General features: G+C 45.0%; 1 protein-coding gene across 4 annotated transcripts in view; it reads left to right on the forward strand.

Annotated features, from left to right (window-relative positions):
- Positions 1-22348, forward strand: part of fanci (FA complementation group I) — a 90043-nt gene that overhangs the window by 51242 nt on the left and 16453 nt on the right. For 3 of the 4 annotated variants that reach the window (XM_070858457.1, XM_070858459.1, XM_070858458.1), the window contains exons 28-33: positions 8530-8609; positions 8794-8910; positions 13001-13052; positions 14184-14311; positions 20485-20553; positions 21416-21512. In XM_070858457.1, coding sequence (XP_070714558.1) covers positions 8530-8609; positions 8794-8910; positions 13001-13052; positions 14184-14311; positions 20485-20553; positions 21416-21512 — 543 coding nt within the window. The remainder of the gene's footprint in view (positions 1-8529; positions 8610-8793; positions 8911-13000; positions 13053-14183; positions 14312-20484; positions 20554-21415; positions 21513-22348) is intronic. The other variant, XM_070858460.1, reaches the window with a different exon arrangement.

The following is a 22348-nucleotide window of genomic DNA, read 5'->3' on the forward strand; positions in this document are numbered from 1 at the left end:
CATTCCTCTTTTTATTTTAGAGTGGTTGCTGTTGATCTTAGTGCATTAACTTTCACCCAGGAGAGGGCCCAGGGCAGCCCGGGCCAGCCCACACTGCGATATGTGTGTGCACTTGGTCCGTGCAGCAGAGCTGGTGTCCAGTCGTCTCAGTTAACCAAGACCTAGCTCTGTCAAGCCCGTGTGGTGGCTGGTGTGCAACGGCCAAGACATGATAAAAAAAAATCCACGCACAGGCATCCTCCACCCTTCAATATGTAGTTCGTAACCTGGAATATCAGGTCCTTCATTGAAACACCTGTGAACTCATCCCTTTTCGGTGTGGAAGCAAGTCAACCTCGATACAAGGGTCCGCCTAAGAAGAAGATGATGTAAGGATGGGTCCCCATGTGTTACAGCTTTTAAACAATGAGTGAGACTGATCGGATCACCCAAATGAGAATATCATGAGCCTTTAACATCCAGTCAGATTTTTCAATGCCGTATCCCACTGAAACATGATACAAAAGCAAAATACTGCGGATGCTGGACATCTGAAATAAAAACAGAAAATGATGATAATACTCAGAAGGTCAGGCAGCGTCCGTGGCGAGAGAAAAACAGAGTTAACGATTCAGGTCGATGACCTTTCATCAGAACTTGAAAATATTACAGATGTGAAAGGTTTTAAGAAGTACAGAGGCATGGAAAGGGGGGAGGGGAGGAAAGAACAAAAGGGAAAGGTCTGATGGTGTAAGGCAGGAGAGATTGAATGACAAAAAGGATAATGGTGCAAGGCAAAAGGGATGGTGATGGGACAAGTAAGGAAACAAAAGATGGGTCTAGAAGAGGTGTAAATGGGAATAGCAGAATCAGCATTTGCTGTCTGGAAAACAGAGTGACTATTTGCACTGTTTTTTCTGCGCATGTGCAGACTCCTCGGGGCCCCGCAACGAGGTGCTGCTGATCTTCCTAAGATTCCGCATGGAGTATGCTGCTGAAACATTTTCTGCCGCTGGATTTGCTTCCAGCCTTTGCATTATTGCGGCCTTCTGTTGGAGACAAAACATCGGAGGTAGTGAGTGAGAGAGAGGTGGTGGGGTGGGTGGGGGTGGGGGGGGGGGGGGAGGGAGGTGTGACAGAGAGAAAGATACGGGGCGAGAGGGAGAGAGACACTGGGGAAGAGAGAGAGAGACACTGGGAGGGGGAAGAGAGGGGGCGATGGGGGGAAGAGAGGGGAAGCGGGAGGGGGATTGGAGGGGCGAGAGGAAACTCTGAAGACGTATCACATTCTTCCAACTCCCTTTACACCCACATCCGATTTCTCGGAAAGCTCGGTGTATGTGTTGCAAGGGACATCGTTGGAGTGGATGAAATCCGGAAGTCACGACACTGTCACTATTCACTTCATACCCAAGAAATCTGTTAACAATCTGTGACCCACACACAGTGCCCCATCTATGGAGGGTGGGGGGGAGATAAGGTCAGGAACTTGGGCTGGGGGGCATGAACATGGGCTGGGGGGGTGGGGGGGTGGATGTAAGGAACTTGGGCTGGGGGAGGCATGCACTTGGGCTGCGATGGGTCAGGAACGTGGGAGGCTTTTGGTGGAGCTCTATCCTCTCCGGGTTCTGAAGTCAGAATGGCTTGAATTACACTTTGCAAAGTCACACAGAACTTTGGCTGGGCGGTTCGAATTACACATTCCAGAGAAACATCTGGGTGTGGCTTATTCTTCAAGGGGACCAATCAACAATCAGCTCATGTGATAATGGAGAGCCAATCAGAGCATTTTCATAGTGCAAATAACTTCATCCCTGGAAAAAATGGGGGCAGAAGTTATGATATGAAATTGTTGAACTCAATGTCGAGTCCAGAAGGCTATAAAGTGCCTAGTCCCCGAAAGATGAGATGCTGTTCCTCAAGATTACTTTGAGCTTCATTGGAACTGTGTAGGAGGCCGAAGAGAAACATACATGATGTAGTGTTTATGAAATGGCTCATTAATATTAAAATATGTGATACATTGACATAAATTAAATAAAACTGAGCACCTACTTGGCTCAGTTGAAAGCACTCTCCCCTCTGTTAGAAAGTTGTGGGTTCAAGCTCTACTTGAGCGCATAATCTGACTGACACTTCAGTGCAGTACTGTGTTGTTGGAGGTGACATCCTTTGGATAAGATGTTGAAACAAAAATCCTGTTTGCGCTATGCAGGTGGACAATAACATTCCATGGCAGTATTAGAAAGAAGAGCAGGGAGTTGTCCTGGTCAGTATTCATCCCTCAAAGAAAGAAAAAAAGAAAGTCTTGCATTGAAATAATGCCTTTCACGACCACCGGACGTCTCAAAGCACTTTACAGCCAATGAAGTACTTTTTGGAGTGTCGTTGCTGTTGTAATGTACCAGAAGTGCCAAAACTATTATATTGGTGCTCAGTTTTATTTAATTTATATCAATGCATCACACATTTTAGCATTAATGAGTCATTTCATAAACATAACCAAAAGTGTGTCAGCTGTGGCTCAGTGGGTAGCACCCTCGCCTGAGTCAAAAGGTTGTGGGACTTGAGCACAAAAAAAAATCTAAGCTGTCACTCCGGTGCAGTGCTGAGGGAGAGCTGCACTGTCGGAGGTCTTTCGGCTAAGACGTTAAACCGAGGCCCCGTCTGCTCTCTAGTGGATGTAAAAGATCCCATGGCACTATTTCGAAGAAGAGCAGGGGAGTTATCCCTGGTGTCCCTCAATCAACATAACAAAAAAAAACAGGTTATCTGGTCATTATCACATTGTTGTTTGTGGGAGCTTGCTTGTGCACAAATTGGCTGCCGTGTTTCCCACATTATAACAGTGACTACACTCCAAAAGGTACCTAATTGGCTGTAAAGCGCTTTGAGACGTCCGGTGGTCATGAAAGGCGCTATACAAATCAAAGTTTCTTTTTTCAACCAACACAATCAAAAACAAATCAACTGGTTATTCATACAATTACTGTCTCTGGGATCTGGTTGTGTGCAAAATGGCTGTAGTGCCTGCCTGTAGTAACAATGACTGCATTTCAAAGTAATTTGTTGTGTAAAGTGTCTAGGGATGTATCTGAGTGACACAAGATGCTGCATAAATGCAAGTTTGCTTGTTTTCCTTCCTCCATTAATGTTGCAAGCATACTGCAGTTGTGCATGAACTGGCAAAGGACACTTAAAGGGTTGACGGTGGATAAGCAATGGCAAACATTTAAAGATCACACGGAGTAAAAATAAAACTGGGAAGTTGGCTCAACCGTGGCTAACAAGGGAAATTAAGGATAGTGTTAAAACCAAGGAAGAGGTATATAAATTGGCTAGAAAAAGCAACAAACCTGAGGACTGGGAGAAATTTAGAATTCAACAGAGGAGGACTAAGGGTTTAATTAAGAGGGGGAAAATAGAGTTCGAGAGGAAGCTTGCAGGGAACATAAAAACTGACTGCAAAAGCTTCTATAAATATGTGAAGCGAAAAAGATTAGTGAAGACAAACGTTAGGTCCCTTACAGTCGGATTCAGGTGAATTTATAATGGGGAACAAAGAAATGGCAGACCAATTGAACAAATATTTCGGTTCTGTCTTCATGAAGACACAAATAACCTTCCGAATGTACTAGGGGACTGAGGGTCTCGTGTGAAGGAGGAACTGAAGGATATCCTTATTAGGTGGGAAATTGTGTTGGGGAAATTGATGGGATTGAAGGCCGATAAATCCCCGGGGCCTGATGGTCTGCATCCCAGAGTACTTAAGGATGTGGCCCTAGAACTAGTGGATGCATTGGTGATCATTTTCCAACAGTCTATCAACTCTGGATCAGTTCCTATGGACTGGAGGGTAGCTTATGTAACACCACTTTTTAAAAAAGGAGGGAGAGAGAAACTGGGGAATTATAGACCGGTTAGCCTGACATCAGTAGTGGGGAAAATGTTGGAATCAATCATTAAGGATGAAATAGCAGCGCATTTGGAAAGCAGTGACAGAATCGGTCCAAGTCAGCATGGATTTATGAAAGGGAAATCATGCTTGACGAATCTTCTGGAATTTTTTGAGGATGTAACTAGCAGAGTGGACAAGGGAGAACCAGTGGATGTGGTGTATTTGGACTTTCAAAAGGCTTTTGACAGGGTCCCGCACAAGAGATTGGTGTGCAAAATCAAAGCACATGGTATTGGGGGTAATGTACTGACGTGGATAGAGAACTGGTTGGCAGACAAGAAGCAGAGAGTCGGAATAAACGGGTCCTTTTCAGAATGGCAGGCGGTGACTAGTGGAGTGTCGCAGGGCTCAGTGCTGGGACCCCAGCTCTTTACAAGATACATTAACGATTTAGATGAAGGAATTGAGTGTAATATCTCCAAGTTTGCAGATAACACTAAACTGGGTGGTGGTGTGAGCTGTGAGGAGGATGCTAAGAGGCTGCACGGAGACTTGGACAGGTTAGGTGAGTGGGCAAATGGCAGATGCAGTATAATGTGGGTAAATTTGCGGTTATCCATTTTGGGGGCAAAAACACCAAGGCAGAATATTATCTGAATGGCGGCAGATTAGGAAAAGGGGAGGTGCAATGAGACCTCAGTGTCATGGTTCATCAGTCATTGAAAGTTGGCATGCAGGTACAGCAGGCGGTGAAGATAGCTAGGGCATTTGAATATAGAAGCAAGGAGGTCTTGCTGCAGTTGTACAGGGCCTTGGTGAGGCCTCACCTGGAATATTGTGTTCAGTTTTGGTCTCCCAATCTGAGGAAGGACGTTCTTGCTATTGAGGGAGTGCAGCGAAGGTTCACCAGACTGATTCCAGGGATGGCTGGACTGACGTATGAGGAGAGACTGGATCAACTGGGCATTTATTCACTGGAGTTTAGAAGGATGAGAGGGGATCTCAAAGAAACGTATAAGATTCTGACGGGACTGGACAGGATAGATGCGGGAAGAATGTTCCCGATGTTGGGGAAGTCCAGAACCAGGGGACATAGTCTTAGGATAAGGGGTAGGCCATTTAGGATTGAGATGAGGAGAAACTTCTTCACTCAGGGAGTAGTTAACCTGTGGAATTCCCTGCCGCAGAGAGTTGTTGATGCCAGTTCATTAGATATATTCAAGAGGGAGTTAGATATGGCCCTTTCGGCTAAAGAGATCAAGGAGTATGGAGAGAAAGCAGGAAAAGGGTACTGAGGGAAAGATCAGCCATGATATTGAATGGCCTACTCCTGCACCTAGTTTCTATGGGCCCAAGTTTCAGGCCACGCCTAGAACGGCGCAGCCCTGACCTGGATGTCCGTTTTTCGCGCCCACAAGTGCGCCTAAAAAATACTTAAAGATTCTCCGGCTCCCTACAGGTCCTCTGGAGCTGGGCGCGGCGCAGCACGAGCTGTGGGGGGCGGAGCCAGGTTCCTGCGCTGAAAACAGTGCCGGGACGTCTGCACAGGCGCTACAGTGGGCGCGCATGTGCAGTAGCTCCAGGCTCCCAAAACTGTGTGGGAGGGGCCCAAAGCACGCAGCCCCTAGCCCTGGCCAAATGGGCTCATTGGGACAGTGTGGATCAGGCTGCACCTCCCACGCCCAGCTCCTGCTTCCTCCCTTCAGCTGACTCTCTCAACTAACCCCCCCCCCCCACAAGCTCCTGACCCGACTCCCACCCCCCCGGACCTGACCCGACTCGACCCCCCCCTCCCCCCCCCCTGCCGGGACCTGACCCGACTCGACTCCCGCTCTGCTCCCTGACCCGACTCGACTCCCGCTCCCGCCACCCGGACCCGACCCCTGCTGCCCCCCCCCCCCCCCCCCCCGGACCCAACTCGACTCACCCCCCAGGACCCGACCCAACCCCCAGCCACCTACCTTTAACTCCGGTGCTGGGGGTGGGGGGGGGGGGGGGGGGGGGCGGGCCCCGCCTGAAGTCTTGGGCACGGCTGGGCCAGGCCCGTTCAGCCTCCCTCTCCTCTCCTCTCCCTCTCTCTCCCTCCCTCTCTTCCCCCCCCTCCCTCCCTCTCTCCCCCCCTCCCTCCCTCTCTCCCCCCCTCCCTCCCTCTCTCCCCCCCTCTCTCCTCCCCCCCTCCCTCCCTCTCTTCCCCCCCTCCCTCCCTCTCTTCCCCCCCTCCCTCCCTCTCTTCCCCCCTCCCTCCCTCTCTTCCCCCCCTCCCTCCCTCTCTTCCCCCCCTCCCTCCCTCTCTTCCCCCCCTCCCTCCCTCTCTTCCCCCCCTCCCTCCCTCTCTTCCCCCCCTCCCTCCCTCTCTTCCCCCCCTCCCTCCCTCTCTTCCCCCCCTCCCTCCCTCTCTCCCCCCCTCCCTCCCCCTCTCCCCCACTCCCTCCCTCTCCCTCCCCCCCTCCCTCCCTCTCCCCCCCCTCCCTCCCTCTCCCCCCTCTCCCTCCCTCGCTTCCCCCTCCTTCCCTCCCTCTCTTCCCCCTCCCTCCCTCCCTCCCTCCCTCCAATCCCTCCTTCCCTCCAATCCCTCCCTCCTTCCAATCCCTCCCTCCCTCTCTCCAATCCCTCCTTCCCTCCAATCCCTCCCTCCTCTCTCCAATCCCTCCCTCCCTCCCTCTTTCCAATCCCTCCCTCCCTCTCTCCAATCCCTCCCTCCCTCCCTCTTTTCTCCCCTTCCTCCCCCCTTCTCCCCTCCCTCCCTCCCTCCCTCCCCCCTTCTCCCCTCCCTCCCCTCGCTGTCAGAACACAGACACTGACCGACAGAGAGTGAGAGAGACACACAGACAGACAGAGAGATAGAGACACTGACAGAGACACACTGGGGGGGTGGGGGCCGTCCCAGCACGCTGTTGGAGGGCTCCCGGTGCTGCAGTCGGTAAGTAGAAAATGTTTTATTTATTGATTTTTTTTAAATTATTTTTTATTAATTTTTTTTGATTGATTTATTGGTTGATTTATTGATGTATTTATCATTTATTATTGATGATGGCTCTTTATTTGTAAAACTGAAGTGTTTAATGTTTGTAAACCCCCCCCCCCCCCCCATTCCTTACGTCTGATTTGTAACCTACGCCTGATTTTCTAAGTGTAGGCGAGGTTTTTCTGAGCGTACAACAATCTACACTTACTCCATTCTAAGTTAGTTTGGAGTAAGTTTTCACTGCCTAAACTTTCAAAACGGGCGTAAGTGGCCGGACACGCCCCCTTTTGGAAAAAAAAATCTTTTCCAATCTGAAACTGTTCTAACTGACTAGAACTGGAGCAAACTAAATGCCGAGAATTGCAATTTCTAAGATACTCCATTCTAAACCAGTTGCTCCAAAAAAACAGGAGCAACTCAGGCCGAAACTTGACCCCTATGTTTCTATGTTTCTTTGATTCTATTGGCATGGTGGTAAATGTGTGTAGTTTTGCTATTTCGAAGTTACTTGTATATTTGCATGTTTTACAATATTCAGTTGGCTGTGTGTCCCATTGCTGTGTTTTTGTAATTATTTTTCCTTCAAGTAAAAACTGATTGCAGAAGAGTGACAACTTCAGTTTGAAATTTGGTCAAAAGTGCAACTTGTGGCTGTCAAAAGTACTGCCACACAAGTCTAAACTCGGTAACCATTGTTGAGGATGTGGGACTTGCAGCCACCATGTATAAGTGACTGGCTCAGGGTGACAGGTGTGAAGCTCTGCAGTTTTAAAACAACATGTATATTTGAGTCACTTCAAACTTGCCGATGCAGATCAATTTTAATCATATCTGAAATTGTTCAAAAGCATTTGTGTAGATATCTTATTTTCTTGCTGTTGATTGTTTGCTGTTGTCTTTGACATTCCCACATGAGCTGTCCTTCATGCATATGAAGCTTTATAGTTTTGAATATTTAAGAGCAGTGGAATAGTTGTGATGGTTTTGGTTTGTCAAATTTCTTCTCTTCATTCCTTCTGCCCCACCCTCACCAATTCCTTAACTGACCAAGGATGTGAAAGGGAAACTTTTTTTGAACTAGCATCGAGAACATGTGTGCATTGACAATGTCTTAGATTATCCTTTTCCTCTGTCAGGGAAACCATTTTGGAGTTTAGAGCTCGTTTTGTGTAAATCAAGGGTTGGACCATGAGAAATGGTGTGTGATGTGGGCAGGAACCCAACGAGGTGGAAGAAGAAAATATGGCGTCGAGCTCCCAACATCTTGTTCATGCTGCAACTGGATCCAAGGTTCAATTGATTTTCCCTTTAATGATCAAGATTGGAGTATCATGCTCTTCTCTGTTTCAGACGGAAGCATATTATTGGGACAATGTAGAGGGACCTTTATTCTGCATTCAACCCATGCTCTATCTGACATGAATGAACTTGATGGAACAGAGATGGGGTAGCTTTACTCTTATCCAACCTGTCCTGTACTTGACCTGGGAATGTTTGAGGAAGCATTGTAGCAGGAGTGTTACTCTGCATCTAACCTATGCTTTACCTGATCTAGGAGTATTTGATGCTCCCATTGGATTCCTTGAAGACTAGTTAATGAGGAGAGGTACCAGCGGTGCCTGTGGTACAGTAACCATTCAGGAGAGGGGAAAATGCCGGAAAAATGTTTTGTGCATTTTATTTTTAGATGTGGTGAGTGATGGGGAAGGAGAACAGGAGAACATCAATATTGCAGAGAAAGCAACTTTCCACATCAGACAGTTCCAGGTAAGTTTCTTATGCTTGATGCTGCTTTTAAATCAGAACTGAGCATCTTTTTAAGCGTTATTGTGCACCTGCAACAATCTATGATAAATACATCTTATTTATGTTTCTCATAAGCATGAGATAGCTCTCTCTTCCATTCACTATTCACATTTAAATATATTTGTTCTGATCTATTTGCTGTCAGAGATCCCTCATGACACAACTGAGTGGGGATGAAGAGGATTTTAACAGCAAGGAAGCACAGCTTTTAGTGAGCATACTGTCAACACTCTCACGGCTATTAGAACCCGCATCTGAACAAGTATGTAAACATCAACTCTGACAGTTCTTTCTAGTTTTTCACCAGTATAATGCAGTGAGTTTGAGAGTCCAGCAAAAAGCACAATTTCTTCTCTATTGTTTTGTGATCATCAATGGGAGGGATGTTACTGCCAGGGACTGAAACAGGTTCTCATTGCAGCTATTCAGTGGCTGCATCAAGCATTCCTAGGTCAGATACAGTACAGCTGGGAATAAGGCGTTATGGGGAGCGGGCAGGGAAGTGGACCTGAGTCCATGATCGGATCAGCCATGATCGTATTAAATGGTGGAGCAGGCTCGAGGGGCCAAATGGCCTACTCCTGCTCCTATTTCTTATGTTCTAATGTTAGCATGAGGAAGCAATATTCTGTATCTACTCTGCCCCCAACATCAGTAGGGTGATTGCTCCTGTAAATGTGTAATGCTTTTCCATCTCCCACAGCAGCCATCCCAATAGGCTCTCTGAGTAAGTTTGCCATTTAGGGACAGTTTGACAGCCGTGGCTCAGTGGGTAGCACTCTTGCCTGAGTCATAAGGTTGTGGATTCACGACCCACTCCAGGGGCTTGAGCACACAAATCTAAGCTGACACTTCAGTGCAGGGCTGGGGGAGCATTGCACTGTCGAAAGTGTCGTCTTTCAGATGAGACGTTAAACTGAGGCCCCGTCTGCTCTCTCAAGCGGAAGTAAAAGACCCCATGACACTATTTCGAAGAAGACCAGGGGAGTTATCCCCGGTGTCCTGGCCAATATTTATCTCTCAATCAACATAACAAAAAACAGATTATCTGGTCATTATCACATTGCTGTTTGTGAGAGCTTGCTTGTGCACAAATAGGCTGCCGCGTTTCCCACATTACAATAGTGACTACACTCCAAAAAGTACTTAATTGGCTGTAAAGCGCTTTGAGACGTCCGGTGATTGTGAAAGGCGCTATATTAATCCAAGTCTTTTTTTGTAATTAAGGACAGTTTGTGCTGTGAGCTCATGCCCACGAGGAACTGCACTGAGATTCTTCCAAGCATATTTCACTTAAGCCGCTTAGCAGATAGAGAAGTTTTTCATCTCATCATTCTGAGTAGGATTTGAATCCTGGTGCCAGAGGTGAATGATCACAGCATCACCCAGTCAGAAAAATTACATTTTGTGTCTTTTTCCAGAAGTTCCAAATTATGTCGGCAATCTCAAGTCGTGTTGCCTCAAATAAATTGTGTGCAGTTTTTGTTCTTGGTTAAATAGTAACACATTATATAAAAGCTGTTTCTGATGCTCTCTTCTATAAGACACCTATTTAATATTGGTGGAATAAAAACAGAAAATGCTGGAAATCTCAGCAGGTCAGGCAGCATCTGTGGGGAGAATGCAGAATTAACATTTTGGGTCGACGACCCTTCGTCAGAACTGGAGAGTGTTTGAAAAGAACAGATTCTTACTGTGAGGGTGGAAGGCAGGAGAGATGGGCTGAATTGAAATTGTAATTCCAGGTGTTTGAAAAATATTTGTCAATATCGAATGTGAATGGCGGAATAATGACCAGCTGCCATTAGAGACCAGGAGAAAAAAAAAAGGCTCGGGGTTGGGGGCGGGGGAAGGAGCCAAAGATTGGCAGCGGTTACGCTTTGAAATTGTTGAACTCGATGTTGAGTCCAGATGGCTGTAAAGTGCCTAAACAAAAGATGAGGTGCTGTTCCTCGAGCTTGCGTTGAACTTCGTTGGAACAGTGTAGGAGAACGAGGACGGAAAGGTCAGAGTGGGAGTGGAGTGGAGAATGAAAGTGACAGGTGACAGGAAGCTCAGGGTCACACTTGTGGACTGAATGGAGGTGTTCCGCAAAGCGGTCACCCCAATGTAGAGGAGACCACATCGTGAGCAGGGAATAAAGTATAATAAATTGAAAGAAGTACAAGTGAATCACTGTTTCATCTGGAAGGAGTATTTGGGGCCCTGGATAGTGGGAAGGTAAAAGGGCAGATGTTGCATCTCCTGCGCTTGCACAGAAAGGTGCCGTGTGCAAAGGGGAGGGGCTGCTGGGGGTAACTGCGGAATGGACCAGGGTGTCGCGGAGGGAACGGTCCCTTCGGAATGCTGAAAGGGAGGGAAAAATTTGATTGGTGGTGGGATCACGCTGGAGGTGGCGGAAATGGAAGGATGATCTGTTGAACGTGGAGGCTGGTGGAATGAAAGCTAAGGACAAGGGGAACCCTGTCATGGATCTGAGAGGGAGGGGAAGGGGTGAGAGCAGAGGTGCGGGAAATAGAATGGACATGGTCGAGGGCCATGATGACCACAGTGGAGGGGAATCCTGTTGAGGAAAAAGGAAAACGTGTCAAAAGCACTAGTGTGAAAGGTGGCGTCATCCGAGCAGATGCAATGGAGATGGAGAAACTGGGAGAATGGAATGGAGTCCTTACTGGCTGCGGCGTGGAAGGAAGTGTAGTTCAGGTAGCTGTGGGAGTCAGTGGGCTTATAGTGGATACTGGTCGAAAGTCTACCCCAGAGATGGAGACAGAGAAGTCGAGGAAGGGAAGGGAAGAGTCAGAGATGGACCATGTGAAGGTTAGAGAAGGGTGGAAATTGGTGGACTTGAGTCAAGCTTGGTAACTTGTCAAAATAATTGGGTGTTGCAGCAATCCATATTAAGTATTTATGTTTCTATTGCCTGTAGTGAAAAACGAGTTTCATAAGACTGGGACAGCCTTGTCTTCCAATTGAGCTTGATTCCCTGCAAGTAGAAGGTCTAATGCTTAATGGAGGTACATCAGATAGGGAGAGAGGATTTTCAAGCAGGTGAAAATGGTGAAAATGAGGGGAAAGAAAAACTGCTTGTCCATTTGACAGATTTCTCCATGTGCACTGCATGCTCACCAGTTGCCAGTAACATACCATTGCCCCAGGGCCAGTGAGCAAGTCGTCACTTTGACAAAGTCTGCCATCTGTTGTGGTGAAACTTGTCCTCCAAGCTGTCTTGCTCTTCTGTGTGGAATCTTGCAGTGATGTTGTTTGGATGTTTAGAGCTATTTTTCTATTGCTGCCGCTGTATTTTTTTTTATCCGATAATATTCAGATGAGAAAGTATCTTGGAAAAACAGACAGGTACTCAAGAAACATAGGGATAGACTTTCCCTAAAGCCCCCCGACTGCTCGATTGCCGCCCAGAAAGACCGCTAAGATTCTGCAAATAACGCTGGTGAAAATTTCCATAAAAAAGGTGAAAAATACCACCTGACAAAAAAATGGATCTTACACCAAGATTCTCAGCAGTTTCTCGGCGGTCGGTTAAAGGCGAAACTAGGTAAAATGGGCCTTTTTTACCGGAATGGATGGTAAGTACTTAAAATTTAGACCGAGGCTGCGGTTGGGCCTAGGGAGGGGGCAAACTCAAAAAATATTTTTTCAATTAAACAAAAAATTAAAAAGTTAGAAAACATTCTCAAGACCCTTTTTAACATAATTGTCGTTATGGAATTTTAAAAATAATTATTAAAAAACCTTGAACTTACCTTTCTTTGTAGGGTACTCACCGACCGCCCTGTTTCTGGCAGCTTTTCGTGGGTGGCTTCCTTGGCGATGCTTATGGGTCCCTGTTGAGGCAAAACTTGGCGGTTTTCTCAGCGGTGCACGCAGATGCACGTGGGCAGTTTGCTCCCCCTCCCCAGCGGTATTTTCAAAATGTCAGCGGAACTCTCAAAATTAAAGAGGAAACTTTTGCCGGGCGGTTTTTCACCTAAAAAGAGCTGCACCGCCAAGAAAACAGCCGAAAATGAAGGGGAAAGTCTAGCCCAGTCACCACAATGACACCGTGAACAGTTTCACAAAAGTAGTCACGATTGAGGTATTATTAGAATAGCAGCGCTGATTATGTCCCTTTCTTTACAATAAATATGTTACTATGACGATGCCAGTTTTCTTTGTCAGACTGTTGGTTTTATTGCATTGGAATTGGAAAGGGTTTTTATTTTAACAAAATGCTTGCAAGATTATTTGTAATCCAAAATATTTATTTCCTATCTTAATTTGAAAAATTTACCGCTGATTATCAGCTGAATGTGCATAATATTATCTACCATTAATTTATTGTGTTTTCTTGATAGTTTGCCCAAATGTTAACATGGACAATAAAGATTTGCAAAGAAAGTAATCTAGGTAAGAGTACTTCAAGTGCAGACCTGAGATTCATAATATTTGGAGATAAAATGGAAACTGCTGGAAATGAACAGCAAGTCCAGTATGTGAAAGAGAAAAAACAGGTTGATGTTTGCATCAGGCATCAAAATGGACTCTCAAAAAATTGCTTGAAGTATATTGTCTGTTAAATATGGATCTTTTAAAATTAGATTTATAAAGGTTTTTCTAAAGATAATAGTGAAAGATAACTGCAGTTTATTCATAAGATCTAAATATTTCTGGTTCCTAACTTACTAAGATCAATAATCTCAGTGTTCTGTTAGAAGGCATGTTGGACTTTAGGCACACTATCTGTGGTGTTGTCAAAAAGAAACGGTGGGAAATTTTAATCTCAAAATGAACCTCAAGTGAAACAAAATGTTGGGGCCGAAATTGATGGCTTTACCGCCCACTGCCGCCGAAATTCCTCCTCGAGTTGCGGCCAGCGGCAGTTTCAATTTGGGCTGGAGCGGGCAGGAGGGGAGAACCGCCCAAAGACGTCAGCGGACGGCCGAGTGGCATAAGTGGACTCCCGCCCGCCGAGATGCCAGATTGGTGCGGGTGGGAGTCGGCGCCAGAACGGGGGTGGACCGCTGTGAGGAGGCTGGTCTGTCCCTGACAGTGGATATGAAGAGCTGACAAAAAAGGTTAGTAAACCATTTAAAAAAAAATTCTTTACTTTGATGGGATCCCCTGAAGGCCTTCCGATGTTTTTTTTTAATGCTTTTTATTTGCAACTCTTCGACCCTCCATGGGCCCAACTCCATCCTCGGTGGCACTTGGGCGGCAAGCACCTTTGTCACCGAGAATGAGAGCTCCTGCCCGCTGCCGCCCAGATTGACGATGTAAGTCTCTCTTTTGCCGCCAGCCGCCCTTTCAAGGACCTTTTTGCCGAAAACCCTGCCCAGAATACCGTCTGGTATCTCAGCAGCCATCGGCGGTCCTTTGGGTGGCCCTTGCCCTTCATTAATTTCGGCCCCATTAGATTTATTGATATAACTTTATACTGCAGAGATCTGGAATGGGTTTGCACACAAACTGCCTGAGAGGATCAGCGCCTCTTTAAGTGGACACGTATAATACTGTACAAATATGTTGTTGGCTCCACAGAAGATGTGCCGTTCTGTAAAGGATTGATGAGTATGATGTTCAGTCTGCATGTGTTGCATAAGAGTCCAGTGAGCTTGCTGCAAGAGCTGTCCCAAGATGTCCACAGTCGTCTGGGGGATATTGATCAGGTAAGAACCCTGTGCAAGGAAGTATGGAACATAACTAGATCATTTGGCCCAGTTGCGCTGTTTTTCATCTTTACAATTAAGAACAGACAGCAGGAAAGCAGAAAAAAATGCTTTCACACTGTCGTACCCATTTTGCAATGCATGCAATATTTTAGTTTACAGTAAAAATTAATACTGCTTTCTAACTGTTGGCAATTTATACCATGAATTTGGCAAATAATTAAACAAATTACACGATGATTGAGAAGATATAGATGGACTAGCACAGACCACAATTCACATTCTATTTTATCAGTTTAGCCACTTGGATATCAATCTTAGTCCACAGCTCCTAATTATATACCTGGATTTTAGTTATGGTTCAGTGCTCTATGTACAGAAGTACTGGGTTACTGATGTCTGATGCAAAACTGGGTAAGTGGTTGACTTAGAGAGGTGATTGATTTGGAGGGACTTGTCCACATTCCAGCAATCCTTAATTGAATACCAAAAGTGTAAATGGAGAGAATGTGCTACTGTTACATAGAAAATAGGAGCAGTAGTAAGCCATTCGGTTCTTCGAGCCGGCACCGCCATTCAATATGATCATGGCTGATCCTCTATCTCAACACCATATTTATGCTTTCTCCCCATTCCCCTTGATGTCTTTTGTGTCTAGAAATCTATCACCTCCTCAAATATATTCAGTGATTTGACCTTCACAGCCTTCTGTGGTAGAGAATTCCACAGGTTCACCACCCTCTGAGTGAAGAAATTTCTCCTCATCTCAGCCCTAAATGACTGACGCCTTATGGTTTTCCATTGGTGCTTATTCAGTTTGCATGGTGGGCAAGTGGCACCCATGTGTCGACTTTGTCCATTTGCATTGTTGGGACCAGCTGCCTTGTCGTTGCAGCAGAATCTTCGACCCACATTTTGGGGCTATGATTACCAATGTATCTGTACAAGCCAGCACACGAATTCTACTGTCCCACCACCCAAGCTAAACAAGCCTCTTCAGAGAGGTTGGGACTAAAAATAATATCCGGCTTCTTTGCTAGAATGTTGGTTGAGAGGGATATTTATAGCTTTTAACTTGGGACTTGGACGGGGAAAAAAGCAGTCAAATTGAGTTTCTGATATATTTATATTCGTTGGTGAAAGAAGAGGATGGTCATTGCATGCCTTACCAGAATTGCGTAACTTGTGCCAACACAGAACTATTCACATTCAAAATTGGACTGAAGGTAATTCAGTGCTTTCGCTGGGGTTGTTGGTAGATTAATACGGTGCGTGAATCAAGATATTTTTTCAGAGGTTTGCAGAAACTAAAATTTGCAGAAGTAGTTGCTGACCTAAAAATATACAGTTGTCTGAATAAATCTAGTGCCAAGCACAATGACATTGTGCATTCCAGTACATACTTCAGAGTGGAAAATCTATTATCTAAAACACTGTCAGAGTGCCAATGTTTTAAAAAAAAAACTCTGACCAAAAACAACCGCAGTAAAAGACACATGCTAATAAATTAACATAGAACATAGAAACATAGAAAATAGGTGCAGGAGTAGGATATTCGGCCCTTCTAGCCTGCACCGCCATTCAATGAGTTCATGGCTGAACATGCAACTTCAGTACCCCATTCCTGCTTTCTCGCCATACCCCTTGATCTCCCTAGTAGTAAGGACTACATCTAACTCCTTTTTGAATATATTTAGTGAATTGGCCTCAACAACTTTCTGTGGTAGAGAATTCCATAGGTTCACCACTCTCTGGGTGAAGAAATTTCTCCTCATCTCGGTCCTAAATGGCTTACCCCTTATCCTTAGACTGTGACCCCTGGTTCTGGACTTCCCCAACATTGGGAACATTCTTCCTGCATCCAACCTGTCTAAACCCATCAGAATTTTAAACGTTTCTATGAGGTCCTCTCTCATTCTTCTGAATACAAGCCCAGTTGATCCAGTCTTTCTTGATAGGTCAGTCCCGCCATCCTGGGAATCAGTCTGGTGAACCTTCGCTGCACTCCCTCAATAGCAAGAATGTCCTTCCTCAGGTTAGGAGACCAAAACTGTACATAATACTCCAGGTGTGGCCTCACCAAGGCCCTGTACAACTGTAGCAACACCTCCCTGCCCCTGTACTCAAATCCCCTCGCTATGAAGGCCAACATGCCATTTGCTTTCTTAACCGCCTGCTGTACCTGCATGCCAACCTTTAATGACTGATGTACCATGACACCCAGGTCTCGTTGCACCTCCCCTTTTCCTAATCTCTCACCATTCAGATAATAGTCTGTCTCTGTTTTTACCACCAAAGTGGATAACCTCACATTTATCCACATTATACTTCATCTGCCATGCATTTGCCCACTCACCTAACCTATCCAAGTCGCTCTGCAACCTCATAGCATCCTCCTCGCAGCTCACACTGCCACTTAACTTAGTGTCATCCGCAAATTTGGAGATACTACATTTAATTCCCTCGTCTAAATCATTAATGTACAGTGTAAACAGCTGGGGCCCCAGCACAGAACCTTACGGTACCCCACTAGTCACCGCCTGCCATTCTGAAAAGTACCCATTTACTCCTACTCTTTGCTTCCTGTCTGACAACCGGTTCTCAATCCATGTCAGCACACAACCCCCAATCCCATGTGCTTTAACTTTGCACATTAATCTCTTGTGTGGGACCTTGTCGAAAGCCTTCTGAAAGTCCAAATATACCACATCAACTGGTTCTCCCTTGTCCACTCTACTGGAAACATCGTCAAAAAATTCCAGAAGATTTGTCAAGCATGATTTCCCTTTCACAAATCCATGCTGACTTGGACCTATCATGTCACCTCTTTCCAAATGTGCTGCTATGACATCCTTAATAATTGATTCCATCATCTTACCCACTATCGATGTCAGGCTGACCGGTCTATAATTCCCTGTTTTCTCAGCCCTCCTTTTTTAACAGATACAAAAAGTATAGAAATCAAATGTAAGCAACAGAAATCTGATGATCTTACGTCCTTATGTCCACAGTTGGAAAGTTTATTATCTAAAGCACTGTCAGAGTGCCAATGTTTAAAAAAGATTCTTGATGAAAAATAGTTTCCCTGGAGTTTCTGCAGTTATTTATAAACCAAGTACATTCCTGTCCTAACATGGACACAGTTTACAATCAAACTTTAGTAAAAGGGATGTCAAAGTATTTGGTACATAAGAACATAATAAGAACATAAGAATTAGGAACAGGAGTAGGCCATCTAGTCCTTCGAGCCTGCTCCGCCATTCAATAAGATCATGGCTGATCTGGCTGTGGACTCAGCTCCACTAACCCTTAATTCCCTTATTGGTTAAAAATCTATCTATCTGTGATTTGAATATATTCAATGAGCAAGCCTCAACTGCTTCCTTGGGCAGAGAATTCCACAGATTCACAACAACCCTCTGGGAGAAGAAATTCCTTCTCAACTCGGTTTTAAATTGGCTCCCCTGTATTTTGAGGCGTGCCCGCTAGTTCTAGTCTCCCCGACTAGTGGAAACAACCTCTCTGCCTCTATCTTGTCGATCCCTTTCATTATTTTAAATGTTTCTATAAGATCACCCCTCATCCTTCTGAACTCCAACGAGTAAAGACCCAGTCTACTCAATCTATCATCATAAGGTAACTCCCTCATCTCCGGTATCAGCCTAGTGAATCGTCTCTGTACCCCCTCCAAAGCTCGTATATCCTTCCTTAAGTAAGGTGACCAAAACTGCACACAGTGCTCCAGGTGTGGCCTCACCAATACCCTGTACAGTTGCAGCAGGACCTCCCTGCTTTTGTACTCCATCCCTCTCGCAATGAAGGCCAACATTCCATTCGCCTTCCTGATTACCTGCTGCACCTGCAAACTCACTTTTTGGGATTCATGCACAAGGACCCCCAGGTCCCTCTGCACCGCAGCATGTTGTAATTTCTCCCCATTCAAATAATGTTCCCTTTTACTGTTTTTTTTTCCAAGGTGGATGACCTCACATTTTCCGACATTGTATTCCATCTGCCAAACCTTAGCCCATTCGCTTAATCTATCTAAATCTCTTTGCAGCCTCTCTGCGTCCTCTACCCAACCCGCACACCCAGTAATCTTTGTGTCATCTGCAAATTTTGTTACACTACACTAAAGTTTTATCATTCGAAAATTATGGAGTTGGTCATCTGACATGTGTTGATCTCACAGCTTCTGAGAGAGGCCGAGTTTTGTTCAGTATGCTAAACTTTTATTCCTTAATTTCACTCCTAGAACTCTTCCCCTAAATGCTTCATGCAAAAATCTGACATTTCCTTTGATACGTCAATCACATCATCATTGCTAGGTCTATAGGATGCAGTTATATTCAATGAGGTTAATTCCCAGTTCACAACATAAGTTACTGTCCTCAACAATTTTAACATTTCCATCCATATATGCAATAAATGTTTTCTGAAATATAAAATATGCATTCTAAAGTACCAAATGCTTTGACATCCCTTTTATTAAAGTTTTATTGTGCCGGCTGATTGTAAACTGTGTTCATGTTAGGACAGGAATGTACTTGGTTTGCAAACAACTGCAGAAACTAGGGAAACTATTTTTCATCAAGATTTTTTTTAAACATTGGCACTCTGACAGTGCTTTAGATAATAAACTTTCCAACTGTTGTTACTGGACATAAGGGCATAAGATCATCAGATTTCTATTGCTTACATTTGATTTCTATACTTTTCTGTATCTGTTAGTTTATTAGCATGTTACTTCTCACACAAGTCGGGGCGACACATGATGTTCCAGGGCCGGCCGTGAGCTGCCCTGACCTGTGTGAAAACACCACCGCAGGTCAGGGCTATAAATAGAGCTGGAGCACCAGGCCCTGGAACATCATTGACCAAGGTCTGGTGAATGAGGGTGTGAGGCCCAGAAGAGCCGAGGGCCCGGGGCAACACGAGCCTGCCCACACTGCGATAAGTGTGCGCACTAGGTCCGTGCAGCAGTGCAGGTCTCCAGTCGTCCTGGTTCAACCCTTGCCACTGCATAAAGGCCTAGCTCTGTCGAGCCCGTGTGGTGGCTGATGTGCAACGGTCACCACACGTTAAAAAAACCCACGCACAGGCATCTTCCACCCCCTCATTTGAAGTTCAGGACTGGAGCATCGGGTCCTTCTTTGAAACATCTGTGAACTCTTGTGGAAGCAAGTCATCCTCGTTCGAGGGACCGCCTATGAATGAGCAAGTTACTTTTACTGCAGTTGTTTTTTGGTTAGTAAGATGTCAGACATGTGCAGAAGCCCACCACATAGCTAGATATTAAATGCCAGGTAGAACTAGGGGCAGCCTGTTTGAAATGAGGTTAGATATGCTTTCGTTTTACTTTTCTCAAAGGGCGAATGAGCTGTTGAATAGGATGCCAGAGCTGGTCGTGAGTACTGGTTCATTGCAGTCCTTCAAAAAGACATTAGACACGTTTTTTTTAAATGACGTGGCAGAGGGAAGACAAGGTGAATTATTCTGTGAAATAACGAATGTGTTTGGGCACCCAGGGCTTGCCCTATCGCCTTTGAAAGGTTAGAGGGGAATTTTTGACACGGCATTTTTGGCCTGGTTACTGTTTTGTTTTCTTTTGCTTCTACCAGGAGATGGAGGAAGAAGTATAGATACATAGGGATGAGTCTAGCATCAAATAGGCTGAACTCATGCAAGCCTAACAGCCTTTTCTTGTCCTAGATACATAATATTTTAATGCTGAAGTAATCCATTGAAGAAAGGACCAAACACTTGCATTTATGTAACTCACTGTTTGACATTGAAATATTGCAAAGCACTTTGCACTGCAAAAAGTAATTAGTTGTGCAGGTTATAAAGCAATGCCTGGTTTGTTCGGTGTGAGCTGCATGTACTTATTCACTTTTATCATTGCTTTGATTTTGTTGTGTAATATTGTCAAAGCCAATTGAGTTTTCTCAGCTATGGCCTATTTTCCCAGTTTGGATGTGGTGGGAAGGGCTGCAGCAATGTGCTGGAAGCTGATGGCCCTGAAGCTGAGCTACTGTGGAGCTTTCTGTTTAGACCAGTTCATCGTAAAATAGTTGTTAATTTCAAAGGTGCTCAACAAGTTTCTCTCTTATACTGGGTGGTTGTGCTTTGCTGTTTACTGTGCAATAATATTGTTTTCTTGTCTTCTATAGGACATTGAAATAGAGGAACAATCCCATTTCGCCATCGTGAACTCGAAGACTGCAGCTCCAACTGTGGTGGTAAGCACATTGTACCAGAAAAATGTTTGCACTTTTTGATACAATAATTACTTGCAATTAAATAGTGCTCTTTTCATAAACTAACGTCTCTTTGGTGCATCACAAGGGGGCGAGGGAATGCTGAATGAGAAGTGAAGAAACTTAGGAGGGAGACTAAAGTCATGATCAAACAGATCTGTTTGAAAGAGGCTTTTGAAACGAGGGAGAGATAGAAAATTGAGAGTGGCTTTGAAGAGAATTTCATAGGACAGGGGGGTGAAAATTGGCCTCTTGTGCTGGAGAGTTAGTGCACAGTACTGACATTTTTACTGCAGCTTTGTGAGGATCTTAATTTCTCCCTAGTCTCCCTGGGTCACTCACTTCTTGCAGTCGAGAGGGCTGCTTGTCTCTTGGCTTTGCCAGTGGTATTTTAAGCTGCCTTTTTTTTTAAATGTTCTTGGGATGTGGGTGATGCTGGTGTGACCGCATTTATTGCCCATCCTTAGTTATCCTGAGAAAGTGGTGGTGGGTCTTGAATTGCTGCGATGGTACTCCCACAATAGTGTTAGGTGGGGAATTCCAAGACTCTGATTCGTGATGATGAAAGAATGGCAATATATGTTCATGTCAGGATGGTATCTGGCTAGGAGGGGAACTTGCCTGTTAGAGATGAGACAGCCCAGCATCAGTACTTCCCTCATATTTAACATTTAGTAACATTTATCTGGTCAACAAACAGAAAATTGCTTTTCTCAAAACCGTCGCATTTCGTTTTACACATCTTTTATTGCGTTTTATGCTAGTTTGAATTAACCACTGTACAAAGAGAATATTTAGTTACCAAAATCAGTAGTTGCTGCACTAAGCTTTTTTTCTTTTGCAGCAGTTGGTTTTGTCCCAAGCGGAGAAGGTTTTGGAAGAAGTAGACTGGCTCATCACAAAGCTGAAGGGCCAGTTGAGCTCTGACAAAGAACTCACAGGTAAAGGAAATGGGTGGAAGAATAGATAATAACTTTTATTTATATAGCATCTTTAATGTAGTAAAACGTCCCAAGGTGCTTCATAACAGTGTTACAGACAAACAGATAAATTTGACACTGAGCCACAGAAGAAATTAAGGCAGATGATCAAAACCTTGTTTAAAGAGGTAGGTTTTAACAAGTGTCTTAAAGGAGGGAAGAGAGTTGTAGAGGTTTAGGGAGAGAGTTCCAGAGCTTGGGGCCCAGGCAGCTGAAGGCACGGCCACCGATGGTTGAGCAGTTATAATGAAGGATGTTCAAGAGGCCAGAATTTGAGGAGAGCAGACATCTGGTGGGATTGTGAGACTGAAAAAGATTACAGAGATTGGGAGGGGCAAGTCCATAGAGTGATTTGTAAACAAGGATGAGAATTTTGAAATCGAGGCATTGTTTAACTGGGAGCCAGTGTAGATCAGAAAACACAGGGGTGATGGGTGATCGTGACTTGGTGCGGGTTAGTACACGGACTGTTGAGTTTTGGATGACTTCAAGTTTACGTAGCGTGGAATGTAGAAGGCCGGCCAGGGGTGAGTTGGAGTAGCCAAGTCAAGATAGTTGCAGGTGAACAATGAGTGGCTTCACAATGCAGCAGGGAGTCACTGGAGCATTGTACAAGATTGTTTAAGCCCATAATTGAATAGTCATATAATACTGTGTTTTAGTTTAGTCCCTTTTAGTTTATCAGAGAAGGAACTGGTATAAGTGACCTCAGATTAACACTAAAGGTGAAGTATTTGCAATACTTGGAAGAGTGACTACAATAGTCTCATTGCACTAAGTCCTTGTTTTGATTATGC

Source organism: Pristiophorus japonicus, chromosome 17, assembly GCF_044704955.1.
Source record: "Pristiophorus japonicus isolate sPriJap1 chromosome 17, sPriJap1.hap1, whole genome shotgun sequence".
Taxonomy (NCBI): Eukaryota; Metazoa; Chordata; class Chondrichthyes; family Pristiophoridae; genus Pristiophorus; species Pristiophorus japonicus.